Below are 20905 nucleotides of genomic sequence, written 5' to 3' on the forward strand. Positions count from 1 at the left end.
GCTACAAGGATGGTGAAAGGCTTTGAGGGGAAGCTGTATGAGGATCTGAGGACACTACACTCAGCCTGGAGAAGAGGAAGTTGAGGGGAGACCTCATGGCAGCCTGCAACTTCCTCGTGAGTGGAACAGGAGGGGCAGACACTGATCTCTTCTCTGTGGTGACCAGTGACAGAACTCAAGGGAATGGCCTAAGCTGCATCAGGGAAGTTTTAGGCTGGCTATCAGGAAAAGGTTTTTGACCCAGAGAGGCTGATCACTGGAATGGACTTCCCAGGGTAAAGTGGTGACAGCACCAGGCCCAACAGAATTCCAGAAGTGTTTGGACAATACCCTTGGACACACGGTGTGGCTCTTGGGGTGTCCTGAGCAGGGTTGGGAGTTGGACTCAATCCTGATGGGTACCTTTGAACTCAGAATATTCTGTTTTATTATGATTCTAATTCTGGACCAATCCACTGGTGAGGAAAGTGCTGCTGTTTTCAGACAGCTCAGTTTCAACCTGGGCCAGGGGAAAGAGTTGAAAAGTAGCTGAGTGAGTGCATACTGCACTGTAAGAGACAGTATAAACTCCTATAGCAGTAAATTTTGCAGAAAGCTAAGACTGATATGCTGTAACCAGATTTGCTGCAGGGAAAGGAGAATGGAGCCAAGGACTGGATCCAAGAGAAACTGCTGCAGAAGATGCTAAACCAGGGCCCCTGGGGAATTCAGAAAATTTCCTACAGTTCTGCCTGGACCATCTTTCCTTGAACTTCCTGGCTCCTGGCTCTTCACTCTACTCACTTCACCTCAGCTACCTTTTGTCTGAGAGTGTTTTAAATAATTTTGGAATTTGTCTACATCTCAGTTGCTTGGTCGTTAGACTACTTTTTCAAGTGCACTTTCTTTTTTTCAGCTACTACTACCACAAATAGGGCCTTGCTCTTGGTTGTTCTTCAGACATCATTGTATTAAGTGTATTCAGTCACTCCTCAACAGGGGTACTGGTAACATAATCCTTACAAATGGATTATTAAGTGTTAAAAACAGAAGGAAAGATATACATTAAAGGATGCTGAAACAAAAGATGGTCTTATATCAGCTAGGGAACTGGCCAAGATGCTCCTGGACTGCACCTTCTCTGGGTATTGCTCATGCAACCATGCATTGCTGGATGATCCAGGGTGATCCAGGAGCATCCTGGAATGAGTCTCCTTGGAAAAACAGTGTTCAGTCACTGTCTGCTTGCCTGCTGGGAAGAACTGCCCAGCCATTTTGGGAGGCCTACTCATCATGGAGGACAGCATCCCACTTGTTGATTTAAGGTAGACTCTTAGCTGGTGATCCAGGCACTGCTCAGTGTGCTTCAGAGTGAGGGCAAGGGCCATGCCAAACACCACAAATTCGCTTTTTTAAAGCATTGATCATACTACAGAGATAGAAAAAGATATGACTTTTTTTGGTTTGTCCGTGTACTGACCCAGTCTTCAGCAAAAGTGCTGAACCAGCTTGGTTACCCACAGGTCCCCAGGCCAGCAGAACTGCTTCCAAACTAAGTTCTGGATGGAGTTTGTGAGGAAGGGGGAAATTGGCACTTCTGAGGAAGGGGGAAATTTGTGCTGGCTCAGTTTAATATGGCATTTTTATTGCCCCCTGAAATGTCTTGCCTGAAGAGTGGCTGATTCCCAAGGAATCCTTCACATTCCACTATACTGGCCCACTGATGATCTTCAGTGTGCCACAGAGCCTCTTTCATAGCTATTGCTACCTGTCTGTTTTAATGTGGTCCATCAAATCTTTGAGCCTATTGATTCAGACCTGCTGATGTGCAGTTTATTTATTCTCTGTTCAGCCCATTTGTTGGCCTAAAAAGACACCTCTTTTAAAAAGTAATACAAATGAGAATGTTCTTATTGATCTTTTGCATTAAAAAACCTAAATTTCCAGCTAAATTGCAGGTGATCATTTTATTTCAGGAGGAATTTTTCACATGATACAAAACTGAACTGAATGGTTCTTTGTAGACAGTGATTATTGAAAAATAGCAACCACATTAATTCCTATATAAAATCATAGAAAATAATAGAAATATTTAGGTTGGAAAAGATCTCTAAGATCATTCAGTTCAACCCCTAAGCTAGTTCTGTCAATTCCACTCCTGACCATATCCCTAAGTGCCATATCTACATGGCTTTTGAACACTTCCAGGGATGGTGTGACTCCAGCACTTTCCCAGGCAGTCTGTTCCAATGCTTTACAAACCTGCCTGTGAAGAATTTTTCCTAATATCCAATCTAAACCCTGGTGCAATTTGAGGATATTTCCTGCCATCCTGTCACTTATTACCTGGGAGAAGAGCCTGACAACTCACAACTCACTACAGGAAGCAAGGTCTCCCCTCAGGCTCCTTTTCTCCAGGCTAAACACCCCCAGCTCCCTCAGCAGCTCCTCACAGGAATTGTGCTCCAGGCCCTTCACCAGCTCTGCTGCCCTTCTCTGAACACACTCTGGCACCTCAATGTCCCTCCTGCTGTGAGGGGCCCAAACTGGACACAGCACTCAAGGTGAGGCCTCACCAGTGCTGAGCACAGGGGACAATCCCTGCCCTGCTCCTGCTGGCCATGCAATTGCTGATACAGGCCAGGATGGCACTGGCCTTCTTGGCCACCTGGGCACACGCTGGCCCCTGTTCAGCCGGCTGTTGATGAATACCCCCAGCTCCTTTTCCATTGGGCAGTCTTCCAGCCACTCTGCCCCAAGCCTCTGGGCTTGCAAGGGGCTGTTGTGACCCAAGTGCAGGACCCTGCACTCAACCTTGTTGAACTTCATACTGTTGGCCTTGGCCCATCAATCCAGCCTGCCCAGGTCCCTCTGCAGAGCCTTCTTACCTCGAGAAGATCAATACTCCTGCCCAACTTGGTGTCATAAAACCAACCAGCAAGATTTATGCAGATCCACATTTGTAAATGAATGCACATTATCCTCTTTGGCTTCTGTCCTCTCACATGCCCTATCTACTCTGGGATTTATTGAATCTCTGCTTTCCTTATCTTGGTGAAAGCAGAGCTACAATTTTTGACCTCTGATACAACTCTTAGTTACCCAAGGTAACATTCACCATTTTCACACTATAGCTGTGCAATGATTTTCATTAACTGATTAGATAAACATGTTCATTAGCTTAGTGCTTGTCATTGCCATTTAAGTATCTGTTCTTAGGACACATTACCTTACAAACAATGCTACCATCTCACCTTGTAGATTGATTCAAGTCTATTTTAAAATCCTGTTACGTGAATACATTTCTGCTAGCTGGTACAGATAGCCACTCAACAGTTCTTACATAATCAGTCTTTTCAAAACACTGGCCACTCTGACACCATCAGTAATACACCAGGCAATGTAAACTCCTAATGAGAATGAAGAAGGAGGTGAAAGAAAAGTAAATCTTTCTGTGGGGATCCTTGTACATATGGGTACAGCACTACATTGGAAATATTAATGCCATATAAGTTGTTTTATATATAAATGCTAAAAAATAAAAAGTGAGGTTGAAAAACCGCAGAACATCAAGAGAATTTATCCTGAATGTGAATAATTTTATGCTCCACAGAAATCTGAAGTTATAAACTCTATACATAGACTGAAACTGTGACTTCAAAGAATTGCTACCTATTCTGCTTCTGACAGCACACTTAGTTTCCAAATCTGGGTAATGCCAGCATGTGGTTCATTCTTCAACAGATAATGAAAAGAGTGGGTTTCTATCAGCAAAAGCTACATCATCCTACAGTGCTGGAGCTAGACACATGCTGCTAACTCAAGACAGGGTATTGACAGGAAACTGCTGTGACAGATTTGTTTCCCCAAGCAAATGTGACAACAAGGTGATGATCCCAAGCACTGTCTGATGCAGGGGAGTAAGGAAAACAAAAGAAGGAAGAAATCCACCAACCCAAGAACAAGTCTAAAGAATTGGGAAGTGTTCATAGGCTCCACTACCTTTTCTATTTAAGGCACAATTGTATTTGTTTGGGGTTTTTTTTGGTCACATCTAAGATTGCTTTACTCAGAACTCATTAAATTACATCTTTTTTCATCCAATGATGAAAAACTCTGCAGCAAATGTATTGAAGGATTTAACTCTAATGCAGCTTCTCCCATTACTGCTTCAAACTGTTCTGAAATGCTGGCTTGTAGTTTTTCCTGATGATCATCTCAACTACACATCAGAGGAATTGTCCCTACCACTTTCCAGTTTCTGATGCTGGGTTTCCCCCTTCCACTCAGTCAGGATCTTTCTCCTCATCCTTACCCTACTTTAAAGGTTTCAGCTTGAGGGTTGAGGGCCTAGAGACAGAGGGATGCTGCTGTTCTTCCACAGAAAATAAAAACCAGCTCTACTAAATGTGCCAAATAAGTCAGAACCAAAAGGCCTAAACAAATACAGGATATTTGCGCATTAAACAAGATCATGACCCATGAGATCAACTAATCTGGGCTGCAGAGATGTCCAAACTGGGCTACAGAAGCAGATACAGCCATAATCAATTTTCTCAATCCCAAAACTGAGGAGGCAGATGGTACAGTTGAAATCAAGGGATCCCAGGAAGAAGTGGGGCCGTAAGAAACTGTGCCACAGATGGAGAGACATCAGAGCTGGCCCCATGTCAGCTTTTCAGGCCCAGATGGATTTATTCACTCAGAAACAACACTGCTGAATGCAACTTCCCTGCTTCCAGGGCCAACTTGTCTGTCCCAGGTGGTGCTGGGTGTTAACAAGCCTTTGGAGACCTGAGCTGTCACTGCTTTGCACAGCAGTCCCTGGCAAGTGTTGGCATCAGCCCCAGTCACCCACAGGGTGGTCAGAAATTGTCCTCTGCTTGAGGTGCTTCTGTCTCCAGTGCCACAAGTCACAGAGAGGTGGTTGTATACTCAGTTCATTGCATTGCTCCCACTCCTAAACAGCTTGACTGGGGAACAGAAATGCAGCTGACCACAGGGAAGGTTACTGTTCCTCTAATAACCCTTTCTTCAAGGTTCTTTCAATATTTTAAAAACACCATTTTAAAATTAAAAGTCTACAGAGCAATATAACTTTGACAAACAGTCAAGACATGATGACAAGCACATTTATTCTTTGCTTTGTAAGCTCCAGAATGATAAACACACTTGCACTGTGTCTTCAGCAAACTAGCAGCTGGGAGTATTGCACTTATTCAAAAGCAGAGCCCAAACCCTACAGGTCTTAATGCTTTTTGAAGGCTTCCTATAGAACAGGTCCAAGGGTGAAATCAGCCCAGCTGTCTGGGCAGATGAAAAGCCATCTGTGCCATGAAACTGAGCCTTTTGTGCCCCGGGCTAATAACTTGAATAGTAAGCAATGGTTCTGCAGAGCAGGAGATTCCTGACTAGAAATTTTGGGCTTATCATAACATGGAACCTGCCTTCTCTCAGTGTCCACATGATTTACAACACACCTTGGAGAAGGGAGTTCTTGTTCCTTCCTGAGAAATAACTACACCTTCCTACACCTTTGAAAGACTCACATTAATCAGGCAGCATAGGGTTTTCTGATGGTAACCTGAAACTTAATTACATGTTCACACACCAGGTGGAAATAAAAGGAATTAATGGGCATTATTTGCCCCTTAGGCTGTGTATTTACTTTCACATCTCTGCCCAAACAAAACACTCAATCTCTCAGATTCATGCATGTGAAAGCTAAGCAACTTCATTTTTCATTATCACAAAAAGGTGTCAGCACTGTAATGTAGAAAACATTAAACATACACCAATTACCTGTTTGTTCTAATTTAACCATTTAGGGTTTTTACTGACCTGACTTCCAAGTTCAACTTCATTATGTTTTAGTCACAAAGATTTCAAGTGCAGAAGCATTGACAGGCCTCATACTGGAAATGCTTGGGTTAACTGAAAACAAAGCTTGCCATCCTCTGGAGAAAATAGATTAACTCCTTTCAGTGTCTTCAGACCTAAAGGCCTAAATTAAAGCCTGTCTTTCCTTGCTCAAAATACTAGAATACATGTTAGTAAACTAAAAGAAAAACATTTTGAAAATGAAAGTAAATTAAAACTACCGAGGGACAAATCTATTTTACACTCTAGCAATTTTCCTGAGGTTTTACTTTTAATGTTTATTGTCTGACTTCATAAAATTGAGTAACTAGCATAATAGCACCTCAAATGCCTGAGAGAAACAGCCCATTAAAATATGAAGCATCTTGTTAATAAAATACACTCATCATCAGAACACACCACAATTCCCCATAAGCTCGTGTAGTTTTAAGGCCAGTAAACATTTCTAGTGATCATCAGCAAGCCCAAGTTTTCTTCAATGGTTTGTTATAGCACTTCTTTCAAAAGAGGTCCCAACAACAAATATAGCCAAACTGTTTCCTAATTTTCCATGCGTATGTAGAGTACAGATGCAAGAAAATCCTGGCTGTAATAATACAGTTTTCCTCCACTCACTAGCTTCTGAGAGAGAAGAGAAGAGGAGAGGAGAGGAGAGGAGAGGAGAGGAGAGGAGAGGAGAGGAGAGGAGAGGAGAGGAGAGGAGAGGAGAGGAGAGGAGAGGAGAGGAGAGGAGAGGAGAGGAGAGGAGAGGAGAGGAGAGGAGAGGAGAGGAGAGGAGAGGAGAGGAGAGGAGAGGAGAGGAGAGGAGAGGAGAGGAGAGGAGAGAAGAGAAGAGAAGAGAAGAGAAGAGAAGAGAAGAGAAGAGAAGAGAAGAGAAGAGAAGAGAAGAGAAGAGAAGAGAAGAGAAGAGAAGAGAAGAGAAGAGAAGAGAAGAGAAGAGAAGAGAAGAGAAGAGAGAAGAGAAGAGAAGAGAAGAGAAGAGAAGAGAAGAGAAGAGAAGAGAAGAGAAGAGAAGAGAAGAGAAGAGAAGAGAAGAGAAGAGAAGAGAAGAGAAGAGAAGAGAAGAGAAGAGAAGAGAAGAGGAGCTTCACCAAGCCCAAAGCAGACTGGGAGAAATGCACAGTTTAAAAGAGAAAACAAGCATCTCAGCTTTAAGTAGTGTTGTGCTCCAGCTACCAGTAAACATTTTGAGGAAAAAAAAGGGAACAAATAGACCAAAAAGCACTTCTACCCTCCAGATCTGATATGCAGCACTAATGAGATAAGTTCTTACCTGTACCAAATCTGTGAAGGATCAAAAAACCTGGATAGATGCTGTTTGTTTCTTTTAGGTCAGCAGCTTCACCAGGTTACCGTGACAGATTGATCCAGCAAACTGAAAGTATTGTCTTCAATGAACACACTCTACCAAACATTTTATTTTTGTTGCTGTACGGCAAATGTCTGTTAAAGCTCAGGAACTGACCACAGTTCCCATTTTCAGGACACCACATCTTCACAGTTGTTTCTTCCTCACAGGTTTTTTCCAAGGAACAATATTGCACAGGGCACTCAGACCACAGAAAAATAAATCACATAGGCTCAAAGGGAGTTTAAGGCACTAGACCCAGAGAAGGGGAAATGTAACCTCTTCAGTTGACCAAAGGCATAGACTGAAATGTCTCTAATATCAAGGACCAGAAGTGAAGGATTTCACCATGGGATTTTCGAGACTAATTAACAGTTTCCTTGCATGTCTTTGGTTTGGATGTTTGGATGTCAAAACTGACATTTTTTTAAAAGGTCTTAATTGTCAGAGGTCTGCTGCTCCTCAGCCTTCTGGGGAAAAAAGAAATCAGTCTTTTCAGTGTCAGCAGCATTTAACAAGTTATGGGCTGGTTCCCAAGGTCTTCAGAAAACATGAGTCCTGCTCATTATTGATCTCCCTATAGAAAGTTATTTCTTTTTGTTCTTTCTGGTTTATTTTATATAGAGACTGCTACAATTGCTTTTACCATTCCCCCTAGAGTCATTTCAGGTTAACTCACTTTACTGGTTACACTTACTTAAATACAGCTTGCATTTGAAGGTTCTCTTTGAACAGGGGCTTGACAGAGAAATTCAGGATGAAAAGAGCAAAGTTTTGGATTCAGAGCAGGTTGTCTTAATGACAGGGTAATTGCTTTTCTGAAAAGGACAATCTTAAATTGTGGAATCTATAGTTAATTGCAAGAGCAACCTCAACAAAGCCTCATTTGTTTTATGAATCACACTCTAATTTTTTTCTACCATAACTATTTCCCCATCTAAAAGCCGCTTTCTAGTAAAATGACCTCGACTTGAAGTCTTCAAATTACTAAAACTTCTATTTTAAAAAGTCACTCATAGAAGTGTAACAGCCAGTAAATTTCCCCACAGAAAACTAGGTCACTTCTGAAGACTAATCTCTAACTCAGTATAGTTTTTCCATGACCCATTTGTGTAGGAATCTTTTTGTAATTCACAAGATTTGTTTAAGCATTGAGGATAATAGTTTGAGCTCCATTTCTGAAAAAGTACTAAATGTGAAAATGAATGATGCATTCCAGGGACATATCATCTCCCCTCTAGAATTCAGCTTAAAATTAGCCAAGGACTTAATATTTGAAAGTTTCAAGTTGTTGTGGTTTAACCCCAGCCAGCAACTAAGCTCCACACAGCCACTCCCTCACTCCCCTGATGGAATGGGGGAAGGAATTGGAAGGGTAAAAGTGAGAAATCTCACAGGTTGAGATAAAGACAGTTTAATAGGTAAAGCAAAAGCCACATGCATAAGCAGAGCAAACTAAGGAATTCAGTCACATGTTGACAGCTATGTTTCTTCATTAGAAAAGCTTCTTGGATTGGGTCAGAGCACTGTCCATCTTGCATGCAGTTGCTCAGAAGGTTGTATTTCATATCTTACATCCAAACCCACCATCCTGTAATCCTTGTCTGATCTCCATCCACAGCCCAGACAACAAAATTTCACCCAGTAGGGACTTGTTTTGAAGCCACTGACTTAATGGGTTATACCAAAATATCTTTCAGATAATATTCAAATTTGGATAAGAGATATTTTCCCTTCCTTAAGCTTTTTAAAAAATACATAGTTGCCTCTTCCCTTTTTCCTCACCCAGTGGCTTGATATAGGATGCAGGAACTTCAGTGATTTGCTGCTGCCTGTAACAGCTTTTAAGAAGAATGGGCCATAAAAGATCTGTTTTTGTTAAAAAAGAAGAAAACCTGTAGGCCTCCTTTGGCTTTGAGTACTCTTTTCTTACAGGGAGGTGTGCTACCCCAGTTCTTCATGGATTCTGTGCAAGAAAAAGAAGCAAATTTGAGTAGTGGGTTTTTTCCACCGCTGCTACATTTTCAGAAGTATGTGCTGTTCAAGGAGCCATCCAGAATCCCGAGTTGTACAGCCACATGTGCAAAGGGTAATTATAGCATGTGTCCTCTGTTCACTAACTGATCACACAACAAGAGGCCATGAGAGCTCCCTGAGCTGTGGGGCTGAGTGTTCACACACAGCTACATCATGTATAATGCCAGAGAACATCATGTCATTTGTCCAGTTCTTACAGGTATAGAGCAGAATACTAAAAAGGAAGTCAAGGAATCACCTGCTTTTGTTTGCAACTTACACAGACACCTTTGTACAAACAAACAGGGGATACAAGGCAACAGCCAATCAAGGAAATACAACAGATAGCAATGCTAAGTGCAGAGCTGGCCATGTGAGTAAAGTTATTGTAATTTAAAATGTTTCCATCCTCAAAAAGATCAGAAAGAAACAGAATGTAGCAAGGCTTTACTAACGGGATAAGTTTCCTCACGCAAGCGGCTTTTTCTTTTCATGCTCCAGGTTCTTTCCTTATTAGTGCTGAAGTATTCAAGCATTTGATCAGCTATATTATATTTTTTGGTTGCATGTGGGGTTTTCTTCCCAAAGTGCAACATTGCCGACTACCAATAAGCTGCCTGACCAGATGTGCATTGTCAGTCCCTCTTTATTCCCCCGTTCCCTGCTCCAATTCTTCTGCAAAGGTTACCTAAGCAGCAGAAAGCATATAAGCAGGTCACTGTCTGCAGTTCAAATAATCACTGTCTAGTTCCTGCAATGCCAAGACAGTACAGTAACATAACACTCCTTAGTAAATGAAAATTGCTCCATACTGTAATTATAAAGCCCTTACAGCACAGAATGATGGCAGTCTTGGTGTTTTTCCAGCTGGACTGTGTGACACAAGCAGATCAAAACACTGGTCACCTAGAAGAGAATTTCAATGGATAGGGCAGAACAAGCAAACAACTGTTGTTGAGAAGATTAATACAGACTAACATGTCACCCATAGTTATTCATCTCACTATCTACCCATAAAGGCATTCACAAACGTTACTGAAAATATAGCATGTGGAATTTACAATTCTGGTCCACTTTACAAGAAGCTTGTGAAAAAATATTTTAGAAGCATTTAAAAAACAGATTATTATTTCAACAGTAAGATTTTGTATGGAACCTCAAATTTTTTTCTTTGTGACAAACTACTTTATTTTTCCACAGCAAATTACCTCAGCTGTATTTCAGTAGAGGCTGTTTCACAAATGTAAAGATTAAATGAATCTCAAAACCATTACAAAACTTCCGCTGCAAAAATGTAAATGGATTATCTCTCCATTAATATTTCACTAAAAAGCAACACTTTAGAAGCAATCATTCTTCTGTTGCTCACAACATAAAAGCCAAATGATATCTTCTACATAAATCATCTGGCTATTACAAGATTAGAATAAAAAGGGTGAAAATGGGGTGGGTCTAAGAAAATAATGTCATTAGATTATCTTGAAAGCAGGTTTACAGATGCTACATGGTACTTCCAAACCTTTTGTGGTGGAAGTAACACTCAGCATTTGTTCACATGACTGTTTTAGACAAGAGAAGACTTCTGTATTAGATTTTAAGTGCTGTCACCTGCTTGTGTCTACTTCATTTTCATATAACAGCAAATGAAAGTATAAAAAAGCTTCTTTTACTACAGCTGTCCTGTAGCACATCTTTACAGAAGTGCTGATAGTACTGCTAGAGTCGGGCCAGTAGAGAGAGAATGAAGAATAACAGTGTTTTAAAACACATTTGTGACTCTGAGGCCAGCACCAAGAGAAATTTCTCTAGAAAAGCATCAGTTCCAGAAGACTAAGTTTCTTAAGCACAAACACCCCACAGTGGACAGGCAGATGCTCACTTCAAGGATGACACCAAACTACATTCCCCTCCAATGTTAAGGTTTTTCTACCCACAGTGAAATGAGAAGGGCAATCTCTTTTTCCTATAAAATTGATCCAGTTAATTTCTGATCACCCACTTTCCACTTCTGTAGTATTTTTCCATCCAAAATGAAGACCCACATTTTGTGTTTACTTCCAATTGTGTTAACCATCTGAATTGTATACACACTGGTCTCTTCTCCCTTTATACTGGGATAATGTATTGGTCTTCACATCATGTTGTACTGCTAGCCTCAAAATTCACCTCACTTGTAACAAAGGCATTACTTCCCATAAAACTGTGGCTGATATGACAGCCACATGTTTAAGCAGGCACCACTTCACTGGCATTTGTGTGTGTACAAACAGCCAACTAATACAGAAACACAAGTATGCAGAATCTTCTCTCCCCACTGGGAGCTGTCACCTTTCTTCTCTTTTCTAGATTTTCACAACCCTCAGCTCTACCTTCCCTTTCAGCAATTAAAAGAGGTGAAGTATTTCAGGATCTAGCTACTTGGAGCAAAGCCATAATGCTTATTAATTGCATCAGTATCCAGCTGAGGTGTCTGGCCACTCAGATCACAGAAGCATCGGCACAATCACCTCGATTCCAGTACCACAGACACACTGAAATTACTGCAAAGCAACCCAGAGTCACTGTCAAGGGGTGAGGGACCAATGCTGGCCCTTGGCCACCTGGGCACCCATCCAGTAATGGCCTGACTGTGCCTGGATGCAGTCTCCCAACATATGTTGGAGTACCATGGATCTGACTTGCACCAATGGGCAGGAATCAGCAGTACTAGGGAAACCTGTGCTGTGTTTCTCTTCCCCTAATCATCTTATTAAGAGAGACCACAGAAAGAGGAATGTGTCCCAGACATGATGACAGAGGCTCTCAGCTATCAGGGAAGTTGCATACAAGTAACTTAATGGAGCAACTTCCTAGGAGCTGACAATGTCATATTTGTTATTTGATTCTCGTATACCCATAGTGGCACACTTAAAATATTAAACACTTTAAGCTTCCAGTCTCTCTTGTCTATAATTTCTTTATAGCCAGCAAAGAATAGTTTTGCTTAATAGAAAGAGTACCTTGCTGTGTAATACAAATCAGTACCTTGCTGATCAAATCTATTTACCGGGTCAAGAAAGCTAAGTTACTTCTGCTACAAATGCAGCACTAGTCAGCCATACAGCATTATAGCTGTATTTTCATCCACTTTTATCCATCAGTCAAAAAAATACTTGCAAAGTTCTGAGTTATATTTGCTGATAGTGATGGTCAAAAAGGAGAAGAAAGCACATATGTTGATTTTAGACCACAGGTGGTGCAGCACAGGGTGTTAGAAATTGTCTCTTCCTGTAAAGTATAAAGTGAGGTGATTTGGTATGCAAGTCATTGAGAGAGAATTTACCATGTAATTTTTACAGATATTTCCTGACTCACTGTAACTGGACAACTACAACTCTCTTTATATTGTGTGATGTTTCTGATAAAGGTTGTGTATCTGGAACTCTCTTCTCCTTGGAAACTTAGATTTTAGATTCTCAAAGCACTGCAAACTTTTCCTAGATTACTCTTCTTGCTAATATTTCAGGACCTTCTTCTCAAAGCCAAGCCCTTATAGAGATGCATTCTGATGCTCTTCTTCATGTGGAACATTTCTTTACCCATCAGTGCTCTAGTGCATCCACTAAGTGGGGAAAGTCAAGGCATCAGTGTCTGACCTACAGTTGCCCCTATGACTTCAAGTGGTCACCACATATTTACTTTACAAGGTCCATGTGATGAAGCAACAAGGATTTCCATTTTGAGTGCCAGTTTTTAATCATGCAGCTTCAAAACAGATAAACGCTTTTAAAATTTGGCTGCTTTCTAATGGACAAAGAAAATTGCACCTCCTCACTCCCACAGAGTCCTTGGGTAGCACTGGATCTGAACTGGTTCTCGCAAAATGCATGTTTTTGAGCAAGTTCACCAACTGATTGGCGTGTTCCCTGCAAGCCAGTTGGAATACACTATTTTAAAAGGGATCTTTGAGTTAATAACAGTTTCCCAAACAGTTGTCACTGAAGTTACCTGTGCAGACTAAATCAGAGTAAACCTTAGAATAAGACCAAAATCAGAAGTGAAATTCCTGCTAAAATATGTCTGTATGTCCTAGAATGTTTTCTGTAAAATAAGGCAGTAAATAATCTAATGGAAATAAGGCTTACAACATAACAGGTCATTCGGCCACACAGGCCCATGTAGGCAGCCTGCTATTACCAGGTACCTACCCTTGAGCTGACTGATTCATGGATTTCTGAAATTAGAGAAACTTAAGAATGTTGAACCATGTGAAACCACTCATGAATGCAGTCTGCACACAGAATTTTTGGAGGCTGGACACAAAGGTGATAACTGTGTATCCATGAATCCATGCAGAGGTCTGCGGGCTGGAGCCACTGCGTGGATTTGGACTCTTTGAGCCCTCTGCTTTTGCACTTAGCAAGTTTGATACCAGCAGAGCTCTGCTTCATTCAGGCATCACTCCTCACTCCCCTGGGATTCAGAGCTGGCAGCTGGGAAGGAGGCTCTGCAGCCCCCAGCAAAGGCTTCACTGGAGCTCCCCTCAGAGTCCTTCAGAGACTGACTGCCAAGTGAGGGCTGCGGATGTAAATCTCAGCTCGGGAGTGGGAGAGTCATGTTCCGGTAAGATGGAAAATAACAGACGATGATACTGTCACATGTTGTGGTTTTTGGTTTTTTTCCCCTCAAATCCTGTGTAATCTAAAATTCTTAATTGGTGATTTGGTAGAGAAAACAGATTGAAATTATCCGATGAGGCATTTTCAAGTTAGAAGCAGATATAAAATGAAAAGTGTATTATATAGTTTGTCAAATGAAGGCACACATAATTCTTACTAGATTGTCTACTGCAATTTTTATTAAGAAACTCACAAAAGAAATTGGTATAATTTTTAAATGGAAGTTTAAATTTGCCACAATGAAAGACAGGTGAAGTTTGAAATAAAGAAAGGGGTGCATTTAACACTTGCTGAAGGAAGTTAAGCAGTTGTAACAAAATAAGCCATCTTTTTGCAGATTTGCTAAGCATGTGGCAGTATTAACCAAATTTTTACTATGTCTTTATCATCAAAGATCCTCTCCAAGTCCTGAAGAAAATACTTGCAGTCTAACACCTCAAGAAAAAAAAAAGGCTGAACTAGGAACCTTCATATTCAGTTATTTTTAAGGAACACAAGTCAGACAAACAGCAAGCCAAGATTCTAGAAAATTGAATCTGTACTTTCACACTTGGAATTTTAAAGTTGTCAAGACTTTCAAAAAACACATGCTAAGTTTGGAGGGCTGTGGTAAAAGAGTTCTGGGGAAAAAAAAAAACTGTTGATAAAACTGGCTGGCAAATCATGCCACATAGGAAATCTCCTCTGAAAATGGAGACTAAACTTTCAGAGTAAAGATACAACCTTCTTTGAACATGCCCCGATTTAGTCTAATGCCTACCACTCTCTACAAAACAAAGAAAAGTGAAATTTCGAAGTCAGAATCTCATGAGTGCCTCATGGATGAGCAGCAGGGAACAGAATCTTATTTTAGGACATATGTGCAAGTGAAAAGAACAGAAAGGTAAGTAAAGGTGAAGGAGCACCAAGACTTCTGCCATTTGCTTATTTTTTTAATTAGCTATAAATGAAATTTGCAAGTGAGGCAGACCAAAAAAGGTTTTGAAAATCACACAGTATTTTGGATTTAAAAAGCTTGTCAGGACTGAGTCTTTCTGCCTGAGTAATTATGATCTGTCTTAAGCCATGAACTGGGAAATACATGTCAAAAAAAAGATTCAAGAAACAGATATTGATGCCATCCACGGTATTGAAAAAAGTCCTAGAGGCACAAACCATGGCAGAAGACTATGAAGTGTATAAACCCTTTTTGTCTTTTCTTCTGTAACATGGGGAATAAATCTGCTGCCTTGGCCACCTCCCCAGAAAAGGGAGGCTTTGCAGCTAGAGCACAGGACTAGTAATTCCATCCCTGGAAAGTCTGCAGTACAGACCATGCCCAGCAGTGCATGTTCTGCAGTAAAACAGTTTCCAAATTTGTGATCTGACTTGGACAGAGTGGATTAATATTAAAATGATTCATTGCACCATTATTCAACTATTAAAGGAACCCAAGTGAGAAGAGAAGCATGTTTCTTAAAAAAATTAAACGCAGAACTAAAGTCTCACTCAAAGTAGTAATAGTAATCACAGAATCACACCTGGGAGTCTAATTTGCCCCCAAATTAACAAATAAAATCATTATTTTTTAATTTAGCAGTAATCTTTATTAAATACCACCATTTACAATTAAAAGCACCACTGTAACTGAAGAAAACAAAAGTTTTAAAGTAAGATCTAGAGAGGAAGTGTTATTCAAAGGCTGTGAGGGGGAAGAAGTCATAAGAGAGAATTTTTGATAGCTGAAGAGCCCGAGTAAACAAACTCACTGTTGCAGTGAGGGAGGGGGAGCCAAGACGAGAAAGAAGAGTGTGAGCAGGGGGTGGAGTAGGGGCATGCTGGGTCAGCAAGACAGAGAGAAAATACATAAGGAATTTTGAAAATAATCTTATTCTTCCTGTACAAGTTAGGCGTACTCACTAGAAATTTATTAAAATAAGGTAATATATAATGGAAAAGAGCATATTTCAATAGCTTGTTAGGTTGTTGAGTAGGCAATATAGCCATTAATTATTTGAGCCCTTTAAATCAAAGCTTTTATGCATGAAATAACAGAGTTTACATGGTTCACAGAAACAAACATACCTAGGCAGATGAAGAATACAAAAAAGCACCAGAGAAACCTCAGCACTGTGAGTCACTAATTAACATTTCATCACTTTAAAGGTACTACTGTAAGCTTCTTCCTCCCCCACGCCAGAAAAGGATTTTGCACAGTGCTTCTGCAGTAGTTCAGCTGAACTTCTTGCAAGATCAAGACCTTTGCCAAGAAGGTGTATCTATAACAGTACTAACTCAATAGTCATTCTCCTTACTAGAGCAGTAAAGTATATTTTCATCTTCTGCTTAACTAAACTGCCTACATAACCAAACTACACTGCCTACATAACCAAACCCCCATCTGATCATGTGAACTGGTGCTAAATAAAATCAAGAACTTGACAAAAATGCAATAGCTTTCCCTAAGTTTGAGATTCAAGTTCAGGAATCGGGATGGGTATGGTCAGAAGCCTGAAAGGAGAGAACAACCAAAACCCAAGCTGCAGCCCAGAAAACCTGTGGACTTCCGCACTACAGTGAGTGCACAGTGGTTTCTGTCTCCCTGGCTCTCACGGGAAGACAGATGGACACATTCACATACATTTCTCTTATGCAGCAATCTACTGTATGACCATTTATGGGCCGTTCTGAAGCACAATTTGATCTTCTACCAAGATCATTCATTTTGATATGAGAAAGAATTTTTACATTGACAACAACCATTTACTGGAACAACTTGCCCAGAGGCATGGTAAAGCCATGGTAAAACCTACCTCATCACTGTGGGTTTCCAAGACATGACTGGACAGTGTGCTGGACAACCCCATCAGGCTCCCTTTTCCACAAAAGGTTGAACCCAACATGGGCCATTTTATAATTTTTGGCAAAATAGGAAATTTGTAAATTAGAATGATAAGAGGTGTTTTTGCAAAGGTAAAGTATAACAACTAGCTTGTGAAAGATGTATGGGATGATCAACACAACCTGCTACAGGACTTTTAGTAGGAAACATGCTGGTTTTCCTCTTGTTGAGGTCTCCATTTGAAACAGTTGTTATTCTCATTTAATACATGATAAGAATTAGAATAATGTTGATAGCTATTTCTCTCTTAGGATGCTGTGAAGACTGATATGTTCACATAGATTATTCTAAAAATGCAATACAGAAGAATAATGTTATGCATTATTAGCACTGGTAGAATAGTAATACAGCTTTATATTAACTCAGCATTCCACAAACAGCTAGTAAATTGCTACTCAAAAGGTCTCTTCTCCTTCCAGCATTCCTCACAGATTTCTTCCAATTCCCAAGCTGGTTATTGAGCAACTTATAATGTCATTTTAAAGATGAACAGGCTTCCCTTGAGGAAGAAAAATCTGAAGACAAAACATCACAAGCAAGTTCTCCCATTAAAACACTTCTACGTAGAGATACTTAGAAAAGCTGAAATAAAATGACAGTAGAGATAATTGCTGGTAGATTCTCAACTGTACTTAAAATGACCAAGAAATCTGACGCTGGATAATGTAAGTGGCCAGCTTTACAAGAGAGTCTCCTGATTCCATTTAAAAATAGATTGCTAGTGAAAATCTAAAAAAATAGCAAAATGGTTTTTTTTCTCACACATGTAACATATTTTTCAAGTAGAAAACACAATAAATCATGTGCCATTAAACCCATCACTTTGATAGGTAATTACCTGAGCATCATAATCAATAGATTTCTGTGTCATCAAAAGAAATAAAAGACAAAATTAAACCTATCATCCTTCCATAATTTAGTGTTTCATTATTAAATTTATTGAGCCATTTTCCACACTTGATTGATACACTTTGATTGCATGATTAAAGACAATTAAATTATTTGAAATGCTAAGCTATTCTCTCTAAAAGACTAAATCTGTATTGTCACTCTGTTTATTGTCACTCTGTTCAGGATGGTAGAGAATTTGTACTATGGATTGCCCTATACAACTGCATCCTTCTAGTCTTGAATAAAACTTCTGCCTTATAGAGAAATTAAACACGTGTGCCTTTGGCTCTCATACCCCTCATTTTTGTACCAGTTGGGCTCCTGTTTCATTTTCATCACCATCACCTTTCTCCATCTACAGTGAAACCAGGACACAGATGATCTATGCCCAAACAAAACAAACTTTTCCAAAGAAAGGATACTCTGGTCAAGTATTTTTAAACTAACAGGCATTTCAATTCCCATTCAGCTCTTTCTAGATTTAAGGTGCTGCACTGTACTGATGGACTGATCTAATTGATTAGAAATATTGACTGCAGAGAAAATTCCACAGGTAACTGGACACAGAGATCAGCATGAAAGGCAAAATAATTAATATGGAAACAAACTGGGTAGTGATGGAGAATGCAAGGAAAATGGAGGCTGGATTAAATTAACTGAGCTCCAGGTCAGATAATCTGGAAATACTTTTTCACCTTGAGGACAGTCAAGCAGTGGAGCAGTTTGCCCAGAGAGGCTGTATGATCTCCATCCTCAGCAGTTTCCGAGAGCAGACTGGATAAAACCCTGAGAGACCAGGCCTGAAATCAGTGTCAACTCTGCTCTTAGAAGGTTGGACGACAGAACCAAAATGAGGAACAGGTCTGTAGCCTCTGGGCAGGGGGAAGGCTGGCAAATGAGTCAGGCAGGGACAGAAGTATATGCCTTCTGCAGCAATCAGTTTTCTGGAAAGAGGGATTTTATCTAGGTTTGGAAGAACAGTGAAGAGAAGAAACTTGCGTAAAGAGTTTGAATAGTTTAAACAACTTACTTTAATGGCAATACTGGGCAATACAATTCTAAGCACTAAGAAATAACATCAAATTCTTCAGAATTTTATTAGGTATAAAAATAATCAAGTTATAGAAAAGTATAAATGTTCAAAGATAATCACTTTAAAGAGTCCACAATTTAATAAAAAATGTAACACAGAAGTTTACTGTAAAATTTAAATTCATGGTGTATAAATCTGGGGGTTTCTTTGCTGTGTAAGTTCTAACTATAAAGATTATTTCGCCTAGACAGTTTCATGGGAGTGTTACAGAAAAAAAACTCATTCAGCCTTGTTTGCTCCCAGTTCCATGACTTTCACTCACACATAGTCTGTTTCAAAAACACACCTACCCAAGATTCCAGGCATGAGAGGTGGCTCTGTAGGTTTCTATGCAAGAGTGTTGCACTGGAAGTTATAAAAAAAGCATCCTCGTACCTGGACTGCACCTAAGGTGATGTCAGAAACAGATTTCCTTCAGATTGAGAGCATCGAGCAGTGGAACACTCATCTGTGAAGGAGTGGTTAAAACAGAAAGAGGATACTGCCCAAAGTGAAGCACAAAGTGAGTCAAGCCATAGACTAAGGGCCTCCCTTTGGATTGATTCTAGTGGCATGGAGGGCCTGCAAATCTTTGGATCCTGTATAAGAAACCAGAAAGCCAGCAGCTTTTGAGAAACCATAGTGAATGAGGAGCTGAGTGACCACGTGGACAACAGTCAGGGGAACAAGGTCCCAACACGGAGAGAGGTCCAGAAATTGCCAGCAAAGAAACTGCCTCTGTATCCTCCCCTACTGTGCTTGCAGACACTGAATTCTGCAGACCACTGCAGGGAAAAACATCTGGCACAAATCCTGCGGCACCTTTCTAGGACGAACAATTCAACAAGGTCCCCAAAGTACCCCTTTTCAGACCAAAAAGAGGCAATACAGAAAGTGATCCAATTCTAAAAGGCTCATAATTTAAATTCTGAAAGCTGTTTATTCAATGTTTGAAGCCAGTAAGTCTCTTCCTGGAGTTTATCTTTTTCCAATGCCAATATTTTTTTTCCAGTACCAATATTCCCAGTTCCTCAGGAATGTTTGGATATGAATCACTAATACTTCAAAGGAGAAGAAGGAATTTTGTCAGATAAAGCAGCAGGAAAAAAACCTCACTGATTCAGTAATGTTTTACTTTCACGAAATGCACAAGCCCATTTGGATGTTTAGAGAGAAACTGAAATGAAAAGTGATTCTTACAAAAAAAAACCCAAATAAAACACAGCAAAACTCAAAAGGATACCAGTTATGTTTTAAGTGCAATCTCTGCCATTTCGTCTTTTTTCATAGGTGCTACTGCATCACTGAGCAACAGGAGAGCAATGGGCAGCTAAGTGATGGGGAGGAAAAGGGGACAGTGTAGGGATAACTACACACTGTTACAACAGCTGTTGATCCTGAGGACACAGCCATGACAGCTGCATACAGTATTTTCCTGGGCGATGCAGTTCATCCATCATTTACTCCCCCATTTAATCTCAAACACTGTCATTACCCCACTCCCACCAAGCTGTGCTAAATGGCTCCTTCCTCAGAAGCTTGCACGGCACGACCTGCTCCTCTGCCACCACCACAGACATGTCTCTGTTTGCAGCCCTGACAGCTTTCTACAGCCATCTTTAGCATCCTTTCAAACCAAAGTCTTTCTGTCTCCTTTGGCATTGCAGGACAGGCAGACAACAGGAAGTGGGAAGATGCAGTTGCAAATCAGCTGTGCTGCAGGTCTTCCCCACCTCACATTTATCTCATCAGTACCTTCTCATCCCTTGCTGTTCTGGCTTGCACTAGACTGCATTTGATTGAATTCACAAAAACACTTGGAACCATTGCTGGTGTGACAGACAAACAGCAACCATGTGCTTGGCTTGAAAATGCAATTTTAAGTCTCTGTGTTGTAGGCATTTCTCAATTAAAAAAAGCACAAAGTGGATTTAAAGACTGCTTTTACACACCGGACGTTAATGCAAGCAGGTTTCAGTAGATCTTCTTTTTTTTTTTTTAAATCAAAAACAAATATGAGGATACAGGGGGGAAATGAGCAGCAGCCTGCAGCAAAAATGCCCAGATTTCAAAGCCCTGGAAAAAAACAATTTCAAGTTACTGAATCACACCATACAAGAGGATATGAACAGCTTTTTTGGGCCAGACCAAAGTCTACATAGCCCTGGTCTGTCTGCAAC

The 20905-nt window shown here is 40.4% G+C and overlaps 1 protein-coding gene across 18 annotated transcripts in view; it reads right to left on the reverse strand.

Moving 5' to 3' along the window:
* FARS2 (phenylalanyl-tRNA synthetase 2, mitochondrial) overlaps window positions 1–20905 on the reverse strand; it is a 230754-nt gene that overhangs the window by 36509 nt on the left and 173340 nt on the right. The window contains exon 7 of one of the 18 annotated variants that reach the window (XM_064425664.1): window positions 10051–10129. The exons of 15 other annotated variants lie outside the window; for them this stretch is intronic. In XM_064425664.1, the coding sequence (XP_064281734.1) occupies window positions 10126–10129 (4 nt within the window). In that variant the 3' untranslated portion in view covers window positions 10051–10125. Of the gene's footprint in view, window positions 1–10050; window positions 10130–19083; window positions 19133–20713; window positions 20802–20905 lie in introns of those variants that run through there. 2 more of the 18 variants (XM_064425663.1, XM_064425616.1) reach the window with 2 other exon arrangements.

Source organism: Passer domesticus, chromosome 1 (assembly GCF_036417665.1).
Source record: "Passer domesticus isolate bPasDom1 chromosome 1, bPasDom1.hap1, whole genome shotgun sequence".
Lineage (NCBI taxonomy): Eukaryota > Metazoa > Chordata > Aves > Passeriformes > Passeridae > Passer > Passer domesticus.